Source organism: Pezoporus occidentalis, unplaced genomic scaffold (assembly GCF_034315485.1).
Source record: "Pezoporus occidentalis ecotype Australia unplaced genomic scaffold, CSIRO_AGI_Poc_V1 ctg18, whole genome shotgun sequence".
Classification (NCBI taxonomy): Eukaryota; Metazoa; Chordata; class Aves; order Psittaciformes; family Psittacidae; genus Pezoporus; species Pezoporus occidentalis.
Genome location: NW_026913640.1, coordinates 4914397 through 4934164, shown reverse-complemented (window position 1 = coordinate 4934164; position 19768 = coordinate 4914397). Strand labels below are relative to the sequence as shown.

Genomic DNA, 19768 nt, shown 5'->3' with positions numbered 1-19768 from the left:
TCAGTTTTTGCTAAGCTGTGCTTCCTTGAAGGCCAAGATAAAGAGTTTAGATACTGAGCCAGGACTGAGTTGATGTATGTGGAGATATTTAAAAGCCCTCATTCTGTGTTGTACAGTCTCAAGAAAAAAATGAACAGCCTTGTATCTCTGGCAACCCTTGAAGGATCCTTATAAGAAGACAGGATTTTGGCCAAGTAGCAAAATACCATTAAATTGGATTTGTGATATGATTTCTGTAACTCATTAAAATAATCTGCAACTTGTCCTTCAGGCTGTACATGAGGAAGAAATTCCTTACAAGGAGGATGATGAAACACTGGCACAGATTGCATAGGGAGGTGGTGGATGTGCCAACCCTGGAGACATTTAAGGCCAGACTGGATGTGGTTCTGGGCAACCTGATCTAGTTGAAGATGTCCCTGCTCACTGCAGGGCAGTTGGCCTAGATGATCTTTGAAGGTCTCTTCCAACACAAACTATTCTTTGATTCTGTGATATTATGATTTTACTGGAGCATCTGGAACAAGGTCTCCAAAAGGTCTAACAATGCCTCAAGGATACTCCCCCAGTGTCCAAAGAAACTACAGAGCTACACCCAGTCATGGCTTCACTGAGGCACCAGGAAAGCCTGGTGTAGCCTTGGGTAAGAAGCTGTCTAAAAACCTTTTTCTCTCAAATTTGGATGCTGTATTTGTCATGAGGCTGGAAATGTCAGTCCTGCAGCAGGGCCCACATTGACTCAGCCTATCTCCCAATTTCAGCCCATCAGCACAGATTGCTTTCAGCAAACACACCCACTGAAGCCAGCTTTGCTTCCAAGGCATTTGGCAAAGGAGGGAGCATCCCATTCACCAGTTTTCTAAATCACTCCACAAACTCCCCTATAAAGTTGCATTTGTAAACCTATCAATTTCAGAGCTGAGAACAAAAGATCCAACCTACTTGTCTCCATAAGTGCCATGGCTGGTGTTGTAAATGTCCTGTTCAGTCAGCTGCCAGTTTTTAATAGACCCTTTCACGAAGCCTGAGACCATGACGAAGCCAAGAACAAGGATGTTGATGCAGGTGAACACTTTGTTCACCAGGGCAGATTCCTTCACGCCAAAAATTAAAAGCCCTGGGGAAAAAATGGCATAAGCAGTCAGGTATTTCACTACCAGCAGGCACTGGGGACTTGAAGAGATAGCTCAGAGCTGTTCCTGCTGTGCTCTGCCCAACTTACCACACCTCATTTCTCCACAAAGCCAATTAGTTCAGGTATGTCAGGATTAACTCACTCAGAAGCAGGACAAGGCCTTCAGCCCTGACATTACTACTGTGGGATTAACACATCTTCCCACCCACCATGCCTATGTAGCACATCCCCCTGGTAAAGTGCTTTGCAAACACAGCTAAGCTGTTTCCAGTGCTTTCAGTGCCAGTGCTAGTCACCTCATGGCACCATGCTGTGCCAGCTAGCCACAGCCTCAGCTCCACCCAGAGACCTGGTGGAAGCAACCCAGATGGTTTTTCGTGAAAGAACATTATAGTTAAGGTCTTGGCCAAATGCACAAGTTATGAACAATGTTCACTTTCCCTAGAAGCAGGGGAAACTATGGGCAGGGACTGAATCCATGAGGACAGCTACTACTAGTGCTGAAGATACAGCAGAAGGTGGCATCTTGGGAATCTTGCTCCCACTCCAATCAATCAGCAGGAGCTTTGTCAGTGAGTTCAGCAAGAGCAGGATTTCAGCTTGTGATCTTAAGAGCATCCATGCGAAGAAAAGCACGTTTACAGGCTTTGATAACCAGCAACTCACTGATGCACAGGTTGGCTTCTCACAACAAGCAGCTCTGGTAACTTGTGTTTGCTCTTCAGGTGTCTTGATTTTTGAGAACCCAAGCTTTTAAGCCAAATCTAAGAAGGTGGCTGAGGAAGAAGGTAAAAAAAAAAAAAAAAAAAATCACACTGGCCTGAGGGAGAAGAGAAGCACAATAGGGTGTCCTTACTGCTACTCCAGCAGGCACTTCAAGGGGAAGCATCCTGTGCACTCACCTTTCCTTCTTTTCAAATAGGAAATAAGCTGAGACAGGCACATCAGAGAAGAGTTTGACTGAACTGTGTACCTGGCCCAGGAAAACTTTTAAAGTACCTTGTACAAATCTGAAGTTCAGGACAGTGCAAACAGAAATAAACTTGTAGTGCTTATTACTGGGACTAAAGCTTATTCAGCAGCTTTTGTAGAAAAGAACGGTTTGCATTTATTAAAATCCAGGGAATTTCCACAATGCAGAGGAATAAAGCCACTGTCAATCTGTATAATTTTATGCCTAGGTAGTGCTAAAGTGAGGAGTCCTAAATTTTGTAAATAGTACCTGAGGTGAAAGACCAGATTCTAACTTGAGACCAAAGCAATTCCTATTATATACAAATGAACAAAGAGGAAAATCTCTCCAATTCAGATGTAGCCCTGAAAACAGAGGGCTGCTATTGACTTCAGTAGTCCTTGATATAGTCCTAGATCCAAATGCAAACCCAGATGTCAAAGCGTCCCATGCTTATGAAGCCTGTTCCTGTGAGCCCACATGTGAGATGCTCATCTTGATCAGGGTGGGAAATACTGGGATAACCTTGTGGGGGTGACACCGCAGCTTTTGTGCTCTGGAAACCACAGGGGGTACATGAGAAGCATAATTTCTTAACTTTGCCTAAATTCGGCTTTGCAAGATCCAGTTGGAACAGAGGTACTAGTTCAGAAGGATTTTCATTTTAAAATTTTCCAAAACTTTCAAATTCTGACCAAAGCCTTGGCACATTTTTAGAGGAAAAAAGGGGACCTGTGTGTTTGTCACACATTTATTTCTCTAGAATCTTGCATCCAATGCTGCAAACTGAAGCCTATACATATTTCAAAAAGAACCCAAACCAAAAGAGTAGTATGAGATGGTTACTGAGTCCCATCCCCCCCCCCACCACCACTTTCCTGGCTCAATGCTCTGCAAATTGGCAGATTATCAAATGGGGAATAAGGTTCCTTAAATGAATTCTTGTGTAATAGGATTTGTGGAGGGAAGGATTAAACTTCCATACCTGACTGAGGATAACAAGTCATCTTTTCTTTTCTTCCTTATATAAAATTTGATTGAAGGTTTTAAAAGTGGCTCAAAAAATATTGAGAATGCTCCCTTCTAATTAAAAACCTTGTAAACAGGCTATGCCTTGTGTTAACTCCACAGCAACTATATAGGTCAATCCAAAACACGTACCAAAGAAAAAGTCTTCAATATGTTGTCCAAAATAAATGAGGACTCTATGCGAAGTCCAAAAGCAAACAACGAAATGACAGAGGAAGGAGTCAAAGACTCACAGACCCCTGTGAGGTTTTACCTGTTAGGATGGTGATTATCACCACGGCAAAGATGTCTGGGTATTCTGCCAGCACTCCAGGAGCATCCATCTTCATGTATCTTTTGCAAAACTCTTCAAGGTGCCGGCCTATGATCTCATCAAACGTCGCACTCCAGGCTCTGGCCACACTCGAGGTTCCTGCCAGAGGACAGAAAGGATGCAGATCACCCTTTGTGGTTGGCACACGTTCCAAACTGGGGTCACCTCGCAAGGCTTTTTGCCATGGGGGCCCCAAAGCAACCTTGCATGTGCTTCCTAGCTGCTGGGAGCAAACTTTCCTCTGCAGATCCAGCCCACAGCCTGTATTCAGGCCTGGCATCTGCCTTGGTGGTAAAACACACAGGTGATGGGTCTCATGCTCAGCTGACAAGATAAAAAGAATCCTTACAGTTTGGCTTCTTAGTAAACCCCAATTTTGCCTTTGCTACTGCCTAGACTGACCTTTTCCTTACACCCCCAGCACCCTGAACTTCCCCCGGGCCTGGTAATTTCTGTCACTAGAGAGGTTCAACTGTCACACTGGCAAAAGGCCCTGGCAGCCCTGGGCACTCTGGATCAGGACCCCAGATGCCTGTCCTTGCAGCTCAGGCAGAGGGACCTTGCAGAAGCCAGCTGGCCTCCAGAAGCACGACACTGGAGCACCAGAGTGTGGATCACAACACTCAAGCTCTACAAGCTCTGCACTCCAGCAGGTCTGCTCCAGCCTCCAGAGCTAGAGCATCCAAGCGGGATAAAGATGTAATTTACAGGTTAGCTGAGTGTAAGTCAGCCCACTGCAGGACAGTGGTGATGATCCCAGCAAGCGGTACAACTGCCTGCAGCAACTGCTTAGACTTACCCCTCCGGGGCTGCTGTTTGCTGTGGCTCCTGAGAGCACCAAACCACGCACAGCTTGCAAGGGTGAGGACTGAACCTGGGGTCTCAGGATGACCAAGACCGGGACATTGTCTGGGCCAGAAGAGTCATTTCAGAGAACTGAAATAGTAACAACGAAGAGCTACCACCAGACAGTGACAGCACTGTGTAAAATAAGTAGGTTTGGGTAATAGCCAACTTCTCCCTCTTCTGCGTGAAAGTAGCTATGGTTACTCCCGAAGTCTAATACATTACACTATATATAACAGCATCTAATTGCAGGATATAATTACTACTGTATGTAATTACCTAGTTAAAAAAAGAGGTTGGTTTGGTTTTGTTTGCAGAGCAATTCCTCAGAGGACGCAGTCAGGGGCCACCTTATATCTAGAACAGTTTGTCCTGACACACTCACCTGCAGGCAGGTGCTCAGGTCTCAACTCCAGCACAGGCAATCACGTCAGTCTCTGTGCTCAGCTACAGCTACAGCCTCTACAGCAGTGGTAGGCAATGCCTGCAGCAAAGCTGGGAACACTCTCCACCCTAATCCAGCTTTGCAACAGTGGGAAAACAAGCTGCAGAACAGACTCTTCTGTTCATACAAAGTGCACAGTGTGAATTCTTTTAAAGAGGCGGGACATCAGAGCCATCAATTTTATCTTGAAAAACTCCACAAGTTATGGTAGACAGACTATTTCTTTAGTGCTGTTTGGGTTTGGGTTTTGTTTTTTTTTCTTTTGTCCTGGCTCTAATATTTCATGTCCTAGGACAGGAACAATGAGCTCCTGCACATATTACATCAGATGCCAGTTCCTTGGATGCCAGTTCCATGTAACTGTAAGCTCTTTATCCCGAACACTCTGTAACCAACAGCCTTGAGGGAGTGAAGGGAATCTGACATTTTTCCAACATAGCAGACACCAGGATAAGAGTAACACGGGCACCCAAAGAAGGCTGATCTTACAAACTATGCTGCCATCCTGGACAAAAGCTAAGGCCTCACAGCACACCCATTATACTTACCAATAACATAGGAGAGGATTAAATTCCACCCTGTGACGAAGGCCCACAGCTCGCCCACGGTCACGTAGCTGTACAGATAAGCTGATCCCGTCTTAGGAACCCGAGCACCAAATTCTCCATAGCAGAGTCCAGCCAGCACTGAAGCCAAGGCAGCAATCAAGAAGGAGATAACGATGGCAGGTCCCGCATTCTCCCGTGCCACGGCTCCAGCCAGTACATAGACACCTGCACCCAAAGTGCTGCCTACACCCAGAGCCACTAAGTCAAACGTGTTGAGGCATCGCGAGAGCCGACTGTCTTCTCGAGTGCAGTCCACGTTTTTCCGGCGAAGAAGCTGGTTTCCAAAATTGATGATTTTCTGGCACTCCATCTTTGTGTCTGGGCCTGCAAGAAAGATGCTGCCATCATTACCTGGACCAGAATACCACAAAACAGCATCACTGCACAGGTACACTGCTACAGCCCTGCTCCATTTCAACAAATGAAGCTTCCCAAGTTCCACATTTTTACATGGCAAAATGTTTTCTTTGGTTTTTCACCTAGGCTTAGCACAGAGAATTAAAACAGACAAAACCAAAGTGTTTTCTGCTTCCTGCTCCCTGTCACACTGCAAAGCCTGTGCGATCCCAGGAAAGACGCAGCACTCCACCCCAGCTCCTACCCTGCTCCACTACCACCCAGTCCACAGACAAGTGGGCAAGCCAAGAACACAAATCCCATCTTCTGGATTTCAGAGCAGCTCTCTTGGACTGGAATGTATAAAGAAGTAGAAAGAGAGAGATGTACTTTTAAAAAGAGACATACATTTTTTAAGTCTCAGGGTGAACGGAGTATTACATCCCAGAATAAGGCATCACATGTGCTACTACTGTCCCTGGAACACAACACAACCACATACTGCAGTCAGTGACACCAGCTGCAGTCAAACAGACCTGCTAGGACATTTCCCCTCCTCAAGCTGTAGCCACAGGCAGTAGCACAGGCTGCTGTGGCCTCCAACTGTGCAGGCTGAAACAGGTATCATTCAGGAAAACAGACACACAGAATCGAGTTTTAACTCTGTTACACCAAGCAAAGGCTCAAGCAACAACTGAAGGGAGAACACAGCAGGGCTCCCTGAACAACCCTGTCCCACCCAGAACAGCACCGCTGCAGGGTCCCACTTCAGGAACTGCACTATTCCTGTGCATTGACCCGCTGGCATAGCCAAGCAACAATGTGCGCCGGCATCAGCACACGTGCAGTTCATATGCAGCTCACCTGCTTGGGACTTTATGATGCGATTAGCAGCAGGAAAAGCAAATCCCTCTGTGTGGAGGGATCCCTTAAGAAATCCTTCTGGAGCCCCTCTTCCCATGAGACACATATCTTGCAGTGCTACACCGAGGGAAGGTTTTGTTAGGTAACTCATCAAGCCTACAAACTGGACCATCTGCACAGGTAGATGCAGACAGTAACAGCACCTGTTAAAAGCTACAGTCAGTCAAACCAGGACAGCCAGCAGGGGGGTCATCTCCTCCAGGACATCTGTGGAATCAGTGCTGTTAGGGAGTCTGCCCCTTTAGGATTTATGTCCTTGCACACAGCACAGGTATAGAAGCTTTGTCTTACTCTTTCTGAAAACAATTAAGTTTGGTGCTTCAGAACTGTCCTTGCCTTTAGAGAGCGTCTAGAGGGCTCCTCCTCACCTGAATCCATGAGCACAGCAGGAGTTCTTTCCTTTTACACTGCCGAGTCTAGCCCCAGTTGTCACAGGCAGCTATGGCGTAACATAACACCTTCCCTTCAAGATTTCCAGGTGCCTTAACTCCACTGTTGGAAAGCTCCACCAACACTCTGCTACTCTCCAGCCAAATGCTTTGTTAGGCAGTGTTTACACACATGATCCTGTGCCAAGAATGGCCTTTCCCCACTTGGGTCATTACACCAATGTATCTTTAGAGATGAGTCACAACATTAGACTTCGTATTACAAAGGAAAGGGATCTAAGCCCCAAAGACATGGACAGTCCCTTGTCCTGTGTGCAGCTGTTCTCTGAACCACCCTCTGAGCAGCAGTATATCCCATTAGCACCCTTGTACTTGTTGCATCAAGAGGAACCATCAGAAGAAGCAACAAAAGCATCCCAAGAGCAACTGGTAAGGGCCCCAGTCCTTTACTGATGTCTGTTTTCCTCTCCAAGTCCTCTCTCCATCCTTTGTGCCCCATGCAATTTCCTGCTGTCCTGGGCTCAGCAGTAGCAGTCATTTTTCTCCTTCTTAGTAGCTGGTGCAGTGCCGTGGTTTTGACTTTCAGCCTGGGAACAGTGCTGATAACACCATGTTTTTAGTTGTTGCTCAGTAATGTTTACTCTGACCAAGGACTGATCCTCATGCTCTGCCAGGGAGAAGGGGAAGCCGGAAGGAAGCAGAGACAGGACACCTGACCCAAACTAGCCAAGAGGTATTCCATACCAGAGCACGTCATGCCCGGTATATAAACTGGGGACAGTTACCGGAAGGGCTAGCTCACTGCTCGGTCGGGCTGGGTATCAGTCAGCAGGCGGTGAGCGGTTTTATTCTCTTGTCTTCTTATTTCCCTTATTATTATTACTGGTGGTAGCAGTAGTGGTTTGTGTTATACCTTAGTTACTGGACTGTTCTTAACTCAACCCATGAAAGTTACATTCTTTCGATTCTCCTCCTCATCCCTCCAGGAGCAGGGGGCAGGGGGAAGAGGGGGAGTGACAGAGTGACTGCATGGCTCTGTTTTACTGCTGGGCTTAAACCACACCACCTACCAGTCCTTATCTTAAACAACCTGGGGTGTGGCACTGCATCAAGAGTTTTACTCAAGATAAAGGAGAGCTATCACTCTTCCTTTTAACCCTAAAAGTAGAAAAAGCCACAACAGTCTGCCAGCTTCCCTGTGCCTCTTATAAAATAAAACTGTCAAGTGAATCTGCCCATCTCTCATAAGTAAACTCACTTATCTCTTGGCTCTTCTCCAGTCAATGGGCACCACTTCCTATGACAGGAGTTTCACTTTGCTGGATCACCAAATCCTGCCCCGGTTCTTTCTGATTACCTGTCCCTAACCCTCCTATGTGCTGCTCCCACTAACTGCAGCCATTTTCCTCAGCCCACACTCTGCCATCCCACCTACATCCCAGCTTCATCATACTCACTCAGAATTGGGCAACTGGATAATACAATGCTCTCCACAGGTAGGATGTTTCCATAGGACCTGCTGGATCACTCCTAATTCACATACACAGAAGAATATGTTCTTCATCTCGAACGGGCCTCCAGTGGAGCTAGCCCAACACTTGTGACATGCATCAAGAAGCTTTGAATGTCCCTACAGAGCCATACTCCAACCAAAGATGACAGGCAACCGAAGCCAGAGTAACAGAGCTGGTGCTGACAGCAGCCTACCACACTTTTACAAACCAGATTTGGCTTCAGACACCAAAATCACTACTTGAGTAGGACTAGATGCCGTCTTCCATCTCAGATTGCATCCTGTAGCTCCAAGAAGACCCAGCCTGATATTCACACTGCAGCATTTAGCCCAGCTTTGGCAGCAGGGCCTTAAAACGTTTCTTCATTAATTATGGAAACGGATAAAGGTTCTTTTATTTAGATGCAATGCTGGAGTAAGGCTTTCACTCTCCAATGAATAGTGCCTTGTATACCAATAATGGGCCAGTAGTATACAGCACACTCTAACATCAATAGTATGCTGAGAATAATGTTTAGGCAAAAATATTACTAAATGCAATTTATAGTATGGTCAAGTGAGACTGGTACTTCATCAGCTCTGGCTGAAACCCAGTGTAAAGATGGGAAAATACATGCTAAGAAACCTAATTGAGTAAGCTCTTAAATCCAATGCTTCAACTATGTCACCACAGCATTAACTACAAAATAAAAAATCCTCTTCACCTTTCCAAGACACCAATCATAGCACTAACTTAAGTCCCTTTCTCTTGGCCTTATGCTAACTCCCCTACTATGAGAAAGTAATTACAACTGCAGGAACAAGGCTGAGGATTTACAAGTCTCACCGTGTCAGGAATTTTCTCCTCCACCAACAGTACTCAAACATTCTCCTGAGAGACATGGATTTAGACTAATGAAGAAAGGCAGGTTTCAGGCCAATCTTATAAAATCTCATTTGATGAACCATGGGAACTCCCAGCACGCACAGAGAAGGGAAACTACCTTCTCCCTTCAGTAAGCGGACAGACCTCTTCACCCATGTGAATTCATGTCGGTTTACTCACACAGTTTCTCCAACTCTACCCAAACCTGTTTCTTCAACTCTACCCAATCCTGTCAGCCAGGATTGCTTTCACTGAACACCTGCCCCCTCCCCAAAGCAGGGACAAGGCAGTCCTAAACTTTGAACTGGGACAAGGTGACATGGAGAGCAGTGCACTGGAGCATCTCCTATGAATTTCAGTGCTTTCTAGGACAATACAAGCCCTAGGCTTTGCTTAACTCCCACCTGAGTGATGCAGAGGTTCCACTAATATCTGTGTCCTACAAAGACCACAGTAACTGGGCTAACTCATCCACCACTGCCTGGCGGTGGTGGTGGTTTACATTCAGTCTGGAGCTCCAGGAAACGGGGAGGATCCCAGTGCTGTGCACCAAGAAAAAATGCTACAGAAAAGACAAAAAAAAGCCCTCCAAAACAAAACAAAGAAATCCTCGCCGTAAACTGCAGCCAACTATGAACAGGATACCCACAGGAAATGTGTTAATGGATTTATTTTCCAAAGTTAGTGTGAAAGTCAAGACCAGTTTAACTCAGACGAAACTCTGGATTTCAGGACAAACACGGGTTTATTCTGCACTACAGAAACATCAAGAAATGCCACAAGACTGGTGAAAAAGTTTACTACTTGCTAAGTCAATATTCATAGCAGGGTTTAGACATTCAATGGCCTGAACAGAGGAGTTAGAAGCAACACAGAATACAGTGATGTCCCAGCTGAGGCTATTAATAAAGACAGAAAATGGAAAGGAGGTAGAGAGATGCCCCAGCTCAGAAAGCAGCAAGATCCAGGGAGGTCTGCAGTGCAATCAGCAGGGCTCGCCTGCCCTTTGCACAGAGTCCCTGGGTAGTCCCAGATTGACCACTGGGGCTGAGCTGGACCAACCACAGAAGACCAGAGAAGAGATCTTCCTAAGACATTTCACCATGCATAAGGTCCAGACCTCCCCAGACCACAGTGACTTATCCATTATTTTGTGCTCCTCAGGGTTTGCACATCTGAGCTGACATCAGTGTTGCTGAGCATACAGGGTTTCATCCTACGAGGTGCTGAGCATTTTTTACATGGAAAATCCAGGTGAGGGAGAAGAAGTGATTCAGAGCAGCCCTGTGGAGAAGGACTTGGAGATGTTGGCTGATGAGAAACTCAACGTGAGCTGGCTTCAGTGTGTGCTCGCAGACAAGAAACCAACCATGTCCTGAGCTGCATCAAAAGGAGTGTGACCAGCAGGTCAAAGGAGGTGATCCTGCCCCTCTGCTCTGCTCTTGTGAAACCCCACTTAGACTACTGTGTGCAGTTCTGGTGTCCTCAGCATAAGGACACGGAGCTGTTGGAACAAGTCCAGAAGAGGAACACGAGGATGATCAGGGGGCTGGAGCACCTCCTGTATGAAGATAGGCTGAGAAAGTTGGGGCTGTTCAGCCTGGAAAAGAGGAGGCTGCATGGAGACCTCACAGCAGCCTCTCAGTATCTGAAGGGGGCCTACAAGGATGCTGGAGAGGGACTCTTCATCAGGGACTGCAGTAATAGGACAAGGGGTAATGGGTTCAAAATTAAAGGGGGCAGCTCAGGTTAGATATAAGGAAGTTCTTTACTGTGAGGGTGGTGAGGACTGGAACAGGCTGCTCAAAGATGTGGTAAATGCTCCATCCTTGTCAGTGTTCAAGGCCAGGCTCTACAGAACCTTGGGCAACATCGTCTAGGGTGAGGAGTCCCCTCCTGTGGCAGGGGGGTTGGAACTACATGATCTTAATGTCCTTTCCAACCCAAACCATTCTATGATCAATGTGTGGGTTTCTATCATGCCCACACAATGGGAATGGGGCTAGCCTTAAGAGCCTGATAGTACTAATGATACACCTGCTTGCAGTGCGTAAGTGACCCACTGCCCCATATATCACAAAGTGCCACAGACAGCCTGCTCTGTGGGAAACAGAAGCAAAAGGTAGAGGCCAGGCTGTGCAGTGTGACATTATCCTTGTATAGGAAGTGCCTCCAGGTAGAGGTGGATCAAGGTTCCCTGCAGTTGAGAGCCACACTCAAGATCTAGGTAGCAACTTCGTCCTGCCCAAAAAGCATCCTCAGAAAGTCTGAGCATCTGTGTTGTGAATAAAATACCTCCTAACAACATGCAGATAAAAGGGCACTGCAGCCATGTTCTGCATTGCTCATACACAGCACTGTCCTTCATCACACAGGTGACTGATCTTCATCCTAAACACCTCTCACATGTTTTTGTTGCTTTTGAAACAGCAGGTACCAAATCAACCTTTTGCTTTCAATTATTTTCAGCATAGCTTGGCAAAGAGACCTTCTATAAAAGACAGGTGGGATTTTTTGTCAGGAGAACAATCTTTTGGTTTAGTACGATGCAGTATAGGGGCCATTCATTACACCTCTGCCCAAAACCTTTCCTCTGCTAGATATTATTTGTTATCTTTGCACTTGTATCAAAGGGTGATTTTCACAGAGATTATTATTTTTCCCTCCTTAGAAGTTGGATCCGGCTGTGACCTCACTTTCTGAAACAGGCGTTCTTGCCTTTGAAGTAAGGAAATATGTTCCGGGCTGGTTCCTCTCACTCCCACTCCCAACCATACTTGAAACGATGAGCCTTTTTTTGAATGTACAATCAGTATTCCTGTAGCATAACACAGTCCTGACCACATAAAACAATATAAATTATTCCAGGAACACTACCATATTGTACATAACCACCTTCAAGCTGAGGAAACTTGATCTGAATGCTAGAAACACTGATCTGAATTACAGACTAGCTTTGCTCTGCACACACCTAGCTCTCACCCCTGCTTTAGCTCCAGTTTCTCTGATGAGAAACACTGCAAGCCCTGGCTGCTCAGGCCCTGGGTAGGAAATGGCTTCACTCCAAGACTTTGGGAACCTTCAGGAGCAGAGGAGGCACCTTCAGGTTTCAGCCGGAGCCGAGGGCTTTGAGACCAGCGGGAAGCAATGACACACCTAGATAACCTAGCAGGGTGTACTCTGGGGCAGGGGCCACATCCTTGGGTGAAATCCTGTCCCACTGAAGTCGATGGCAAAGCTCCCACCAACTTCAATAGGGTCTAAATTCCACCTACTGCTACTGGTCCTTGTCTTTTATTTAAAGTGCATTTTATGTTTGTTACTTTTGTTCCCTGTCCAAATTCTTGTTCCTTGACTGCATTGTATTTTCAAATAAAATAAGATATTCTTCCTCCTCTTATCTAATGGTTAACATACCTATTATATCAGGTTGATAGATTTCCTTCCCGATTAACAACATTCTAAAAAGGGACATTCTCCAAAACAATCCCGTAAGAAAATAAGCAATCTTGCATCTGGTTAACAGCAAACCGTAAACTGTAACAAACATCTGTGCTGCTAAACATAAAACACCACGTGTAAAAATAAGCTGACAGGGCACCATTTTACATAAGCAGTACTATCACTTCCTAAACAACTACAATTTGTTTCAGCTTCTGAAAAAGCACTCCTTACCTATTTCAAGGCCTTGCTGCTTCTGAGAATTTTCTTCTTCTGCTTGCAGAATTAAGGACAGAACAAGGACTTTTTCTAACAAGGACAGGAGAAAACCCAAGCCTGACCCTGCTGCAAGCCCCATGAACTCCCAGGCACGACCTCAGAGGAAGCAAGAGCAGAAATCCTCATTCAACATTGTCCCATATATGCTAATATCTACTTTGAAACCTCTACTGCCATCTGTACCCTTCTCAAGGGTGATGTCCTCTGGACAGTCATTTTCCCTCAGCATCCTTTCAGTCTTCAACAAATGGATCACCCAAACAGCTGTACCATCAGTGCTATTAGGTTGCAGAACAAAAATCTTGTGCTTATGCCATGCTGGCATGTTGGCAAACAATGCGGAACGGGTCTTGCCCTCTATTTTTAGTTTAAAAATAGGTCAGCTCACTGAAAAAGCATGTAGTGGTGATGCCAACTTTTTGATCACCACACTGATAACAAACCCATTGGGAAGCCCTTTCCAGAGGGCTGATTTTGGTACTTCCATCCCTAAGGGGGGGATGGACATTCTCATTCAAATGGACATCTGCATTTGCCAAGGTATCTCCGGAGAGGCGCCTTCAGCACCGCAGCGTGGGGAGACCGCAACGCCCAGGAGTCTGGTTCCTGAGCCCCCAGAGCCACCACGGGCGCCCCGAGCCCTCCCCACGCCCTGACCAGGAGCCAGCAGCGCCGCTGACGCCGCAGCGCACTCACGCGGGCGGCGCAGCAGGGACGGCACCGCCCCGAGCGGTAAACGCGGCCCGGGAGCGCGGGAACGGGCGCGGGCAGGTGAGGGGCGGGGCCCGGCACCCCGCAGCGAGGAGCGCAGCCCGCGCTCAGCCGGACGCTGCTCCGGGATAGCAGCGTCGCGGCAGGAAGCAACCGCAGTCCTCTCTGCTGGCCAGGGGGGACGTGGCGACACGCACAGAGGTCCCCCATACACATGCAGCTGTCCCGGCGTCTGGCTCTGCCAGAGCCTGTCGGCGACGTTAGGTGGTGGCTGTGCAAGATGTCAGCAGGTTGATGATGTGCTCCGCATGGTGGCAGAGCTGCGGGAAGAGGTGGAACAGCCAAAGGAATAAGGAAATCTGAGCAGGAGACTGACTGGTCAGAAGCAAGCCTTTTCAATCCTTGGAGAAGTCACGAAGGTCAGCAAAACCCCCACCGCAGACTTCCAGAGGGCTGACTTAGGCCTGTTTAGGATGCTGGTTGGTAGAATTCCTTGAGAAACATTACTGAGGGTCAAAGGGGTCCAGGAAGGCTGGATGCTTTTCAAGAATTATATTCTGAAGGTGCAGGAGCAGGCAGTCCCTATGTGTCAACAATCAGACCTGCAGGGAAGAGACCAGCCTGGCTGAACAGAGAGATAGTGATGGAACTCAGGGAAAAAGAGAATTTATCACCTGTGGAAGAAGGAGCCACCACCCCATGAAAAATACCAGGATGTTGTTAGGTTATATAGAGAGAAAGTTAGGATGACAAAGGCAGAGATGGAACTGTGATAGAACAGAGAGATAAAAGATCATAACAAATACTTTTACAAATATATTAGCAATAAAAGGAGGGCCAAGGAGAACCTCCACTCTCTACCGGATACCAGGGGAAACCTAGTGACTGAGGATGAGGAAAAAGCTGGGGTACTTCATGCTGCCTTTGCCTCAGTCTTTTAAGTCATGCCAGCCATCCTCAGGCTACTCAATTCCCTGAGCTGGATGGCAGAGATGGGGAGCTGGTTGAAGTCCCCATAATTAAGGAAGCAATGGTTAGCAACCTCTTGCTCCACTTAGACGTATACAAGTCTATGGGTCCAGATGGGTTCCACCCAAGCGGTGAAGGAGCTGGCAGAGGTCACTAAGCCGCTCTGTTATCTATCAGCATCCTGGTCTAGTGGGCAGGTCTCAGAGGACTGGAGGTTGGCCAATGTGATACCTCTCTAAAAAAAGGGCAGGAAACAAGACACTGGAAACTACAGGCCTGTCAGTCTGAGCTCAGCGCTGGGGAAGGACATGGAGCAGATGATCCTAAGTGAGGTCATAAAGCATGTGCAGGAAAACGGAGGGATCAGGCCCAGTCAGCATGCAGTCATGTAGGGCAGGTCCTGCTTGACCAACCTGATCTCCTATGACATGGTGACCTGCCTGGTTGATGAGGCAAAGGCTGTGGTGATTAACCTTAATTACTTGACACTGTCTCTGACAGCATTCTCTTGGGAAATTTTCTTTTCATTGCCTGGATTAGGTATATTCTTTGCTGGGTTGGAAACTGGCTGGATCACTGAGCCCAAAGAGTGGTGGTAAATGGCATCACATATAGTTAGCGACCAGTCACTAGTGGTGTCCCTCAGGGCTCAGTGTTAGGGCCAGTGTTATTTATTATCTTCACTGATGATCTGTATGAGGGGATTGAGTGCACCCTCAGTAAATTCGTGAACACCAAGTTGAATGGGAGTGTTGATCTGCTGGAGGATAGGAAGGCTCTACAGAGAGATGTGGACAGGCTGGATGGATGGGGTGTGGCCAGTGGTATGAGGTCACAACAACCCCATGCAATGCTACAGACCTGGGGAAGAGTGACTTGAAAGCAATTGCATTATACATTTCAACATACTTATCTGAGCATGTATAGTACCTTCTCTCCCCATGTCATTTACCTAGAACAAGAAACTTCGAAGTATAGTAAGCTCTGCTGGTACTAGACTTTTTAAGCGACAGCAGGAAGTTAACGAACTGGTTGTAAATATTCTGCTTAGCTTCACTGTAGTAGGACTTGGAAAAAAGTGCTAGTGGTTTTAAAGGAAAATAACTGAAACAAATTGCAATTAACATTTCTCCCCAAGAGTCTGAACAGCGGCATGAAAAGCAAAGAGCAACTTTTGTGCTTTTGATGGTGTCCTGCATCATGCTGTTCTGCTCTCCAGGTATTTCCTTCAAAGGAAAAAGGAGGTTCAAAAGCACTCCAACATCTATGATGGTTTATCTGGAGCAGCCAAAGCACACCAGTGTGGCTTCATCATTCACATGTTTCCTTGGGGGATATCCTTGTATTTCTTCTTGTGCCAATCAGGTTATGAGGGGTAGGACTGCTTCAGCCAACTCCAAAGCAGACATTTGGGTTTAGGGCATCATCTCACCTCGCTCTGTAACCAACAGAGCAAAGACAGGCACCTCCAGGTATAAATTTACCCCTTCAGAGGAGAGATGGGAGGAATGACCCTTCAGAGACATCCACCTTCCCTTGCTACTGCAGGGCTCCAGCAGACATCTATGAAAACTCCACCAGACCACCCCTCAAGACAGAGGACAGACTGAACCTTGAGCCAGCAGAAGCAAAAGGCACCTCAATGAATTCTGACCTGCCTTTCTGAAGACAGTTAGTAGAAAGGTGTGAAAGTCTCCAAATGGTCTTTGGGGCTTTAGTAACTCAGAAATCCACTTCCCTCACAAAAGCAATGACGCCTCTTTACATCTGTCATTCTCAAAAATAAGAGCACTTTCTGAACAAAGCTTTGGATTTCAAGACTGCCCAAGCACTGATCCTAGTACCTTCAGAGCAAAGCATGATGATTTTGCTTCCGCTTTTCTCCCATTGCTTAACTGGTTTTGATTTTCTTTACGATGTGCTCTCAGCTTTCGGAAGCTCTAAGCACACAAACCAGTCCGATGCACAGACTGCCACGGCAAAGTAAAACAAAGAATGAGTATCTTCACAACACATATGCTACAGGTCACTCTGTTTTGTGAATCTTTTTGTAAGGATAAAAACAAGCAGCAGCATCCTTTGCTTGGGATTATCTCATATGGGTCATCAAACAGCTGGCAGGCAGTATGCAACTCTGAGTGAAGTTTAATCAGCAACCTAAGGCTGAAAGACTATTCTGGTTACCCAAGCCAACTAATCCCCTCTGGAATATCTTCTAAAGATACATCACATCTACTTTGCTTTATGAGAGTCACTTCAGCAAAATAACCTAGTTCTCCCACCTCAGCAGCACAGTTTTTCCAATTAGTTTAACAATAACTCACCTGATGAAGTAAAGCTTTTCTTCAGCTTAAAGAAACAGTTCACTAATTAAATCACAGTAATCTTTTGTACAGTAAGTTTACTCCTGCCACATACCATGTCCAAATAAATCTCCCACATCAGCATTCCCAAATAAACTACTACTAGCATTACTGGTAGTCTGATTTTTTATTGTTTACAGCTTGTACTTTTTTTTCCCTCCTATTTTGCAGAATGGGTTTTGTTTACTGACTCCAGATTTCACAGCAGAGCCTTCTATTCATCCACCATCCACAGAGTTACTACCTCCCGACCCCACTGCAGAAGCAGTTTGGGGAAGCAGATCCCTTGGATGCAAGTTCTCCAAAGCCCTGATCTCAGTATGCTTCACCCATAAAATTAAAAGGTGATTTTGCATGGTACTTCTTTTATTGCAATGGAACGTGGCACTAAACTACATCCCACAAATACCCCACAGCGAAGGCAAATTCACCTTTGGTTTAATCAAACCACTGAACTGATGTGGTCCACTCTAAACACACAGAGCAGCACCAGTGTAGACACTGGTTTTCTGACTGTCTCAAGTGCACTGGCTGCAGAGGTGAGTGTCCCCAAATGCTTGGGACTACCTTCTACCTCCCAGGCATCATCACCTCTGCACAGAGCACTAAGCTGTCTGTGCAGCATTCAGATGACCTCACTCAAACACTGCTAACTCATTAGCAAGTATTTTCTAGACACACCATACTATTTTACTTTGCCAGCTGAAACTTCAAAGGCAACCTAGCTGCTAACTCAGGTTAGACCTGGCAAAATAAGACAGTTAGGCTTACGCACAGCCAGGAATAACAATACGGGTCACAGCACACATGGATGTTGATTTTGAGAACACCTTCTCATTTGACAGAATAGGCTCCAGGAATAAATAAATGATATGGTACAGAGGATTTTAACTGTCTGCCTGAATCAGTACCAGGGACAAACCCACTAAAATAAAAAGCTCATTGTTTAATTTCTTTTGGGTTGTTTTTTTTTTTTCACTCCAGAGTGGCTTATAGTAAATTTTCAGACATGGCTCAATATAGTGGTCAAACAGCCACTAAATTTCAAGCATAGCTCACTCAGTAAATCCTAACAGTTATTAATTGCAAGTCCTCAGAAACAGGATACTAACTAAAATCCTCATCCTTGTGGTTTGAAATATAGATGGGTCAATGAGATCTACAAGGAAAGACACAAACAACAAACATGAGGCAAGAGTGAACTGTGAAATCTGTACAGCTCGGGAAAGACAGCTGGTAAAAGGGAACCTAAGAGTTATTCCTTACCTCAGAAAAAGGCAGGAGGAAGAGGTGTAAGAAAATATTAAGCAAAATATTACGCAGACAGTAATAAATTTAGTAGTTTAGTAAATATAGCAGTCATGTATTTCTCAGAAAAGGGGACAGAACACGATAGGGGAGGCACTGAGGAACAGGTAAGATGAACAGGAAAATTTCACAAGGGATCTTGCTTGGCACAGAAGCTAGTAGCACATTTTTTTCTATAGCAGTTACTGCAACTCTTGAACACACAAAACCTGCACATCTGTGAAATAAAGTTTTCTGAACTGTTTTTCACTACAGTAAAAGAATACCAGAAACTTAAAACTGCATCTCTTAAAAGTACTTTATTTTGTAAACTCTGAAATAAGGCACTTCTGTTGGAGGTACCATTCACAGGATTTATGAGCCACCACCTTGGTGGTCTCCAGCACACTCGGGGACCCCGGCAAGCGCAGCAGCTGCTGACCCACCGAGGGAAGGCAGCTCCAGGCAGTGCTGCCAGAGCGAGTGGAGCGCCTTGGTTTCTATAAACTGCAGCAGGAGAGTGGGAGCCCCAGCTCCTGATCCCTGACACCCCCAAACTGCCCAGGAGCCACAGGCAGTTGTCAGGAATCCTGTCATAGGGCAGGTGATAGCCCCCATGTTTTGTCTGACCAACAGATTCAGTTGTACCTTTTTCTCTCCCACTTCTTTTTTTTTTTAAGTGGGTTTAAGTAGCCAGGGACACTGCAATGACAGCACTAAGGAGGGAGTGCTCAAACCAGAACAAACCCCCACATAGTGTCAACAGCCACAACACTTCCCAAAGTCACTGAGGAATCAGAGAAGCTCACAGGTCCATTGAGACACTGACAACATTTATAGCGCAGACTTAGACATCCAGGCTAATCCTCCTTTTATAGTCAGTGGGAAGGCTGAGATGAATCACACTCCAGGAACTCCACTCCTCCCCTGATTGACCTTAACAGGAGCAGGGGCTGGCTACTTTGGATATGACTGCATTTGGCGAGATGAATCACCACCATCCAGTAAATGAGAAATTTGCCAGGACTTTGGCCCTAGGATATATCCTAGGATGAGGATATAACAGGTAATGGAAAAAAAATCATAGGATACTGCCAAACACACCAACGTACATAGCAGAAATAATCCACCCTGGGTTACTAACTCCGAGTCAGTATTGACTGGACACCAACCAGCTCTACCCAGAACCACTGAACTAGTTCTGCTGGCCAGTGCCACTAGCTTCTCCACATGCTCAGTTAAGCCAGCAGGACTTCTTAGCTCATCCTTCACTAGAGGCTAAGGGGCTCTGCAACATCCCTCTTTCCCCTTCAGCACCACAGTGGCCCAGCTAATAAACCTCACCAGGATTAAGCCAGCATCC

At 46.2% G+C, this 19768-nt stretch overlaps 1 protein-coding gene across 5 annotated transcripts in view; it reads right to left on the bottom strand.

Moving 5' to 3' along the window:
* SLC7A1 (solute carrier family 7 member 1) overlaps positions 1-19768 on the bottom strand; it is a 56539-nt gene that overhangs the window by 34585 nt on the left and 2186 nt on the right. For all 5 annotated transcript variants that reach the window (XR_009964111.1, XM_062615094.1, XM_062615092.1 and 2 more), the window contains exons 2-4: positions 5269-5652; positions 3370-3528; positions 943-1117 (exon numbers count right to left, since the gene is read on the bottom strand). Coding sequence is in view for 4 of the 5 variants with exons in the window: in XM_062615094.1 (XP_062471078.1) it covers positions 943-1117; positions 3370-3528; positions 5269-5638 (704 nt within the window). In the remaining variant the exon portion in view is untranslated. The remainder of the gene's footprint in view (positions 1-942; positions 1118-3369; positions 3529-5268; positions 5653-19768) is intronic.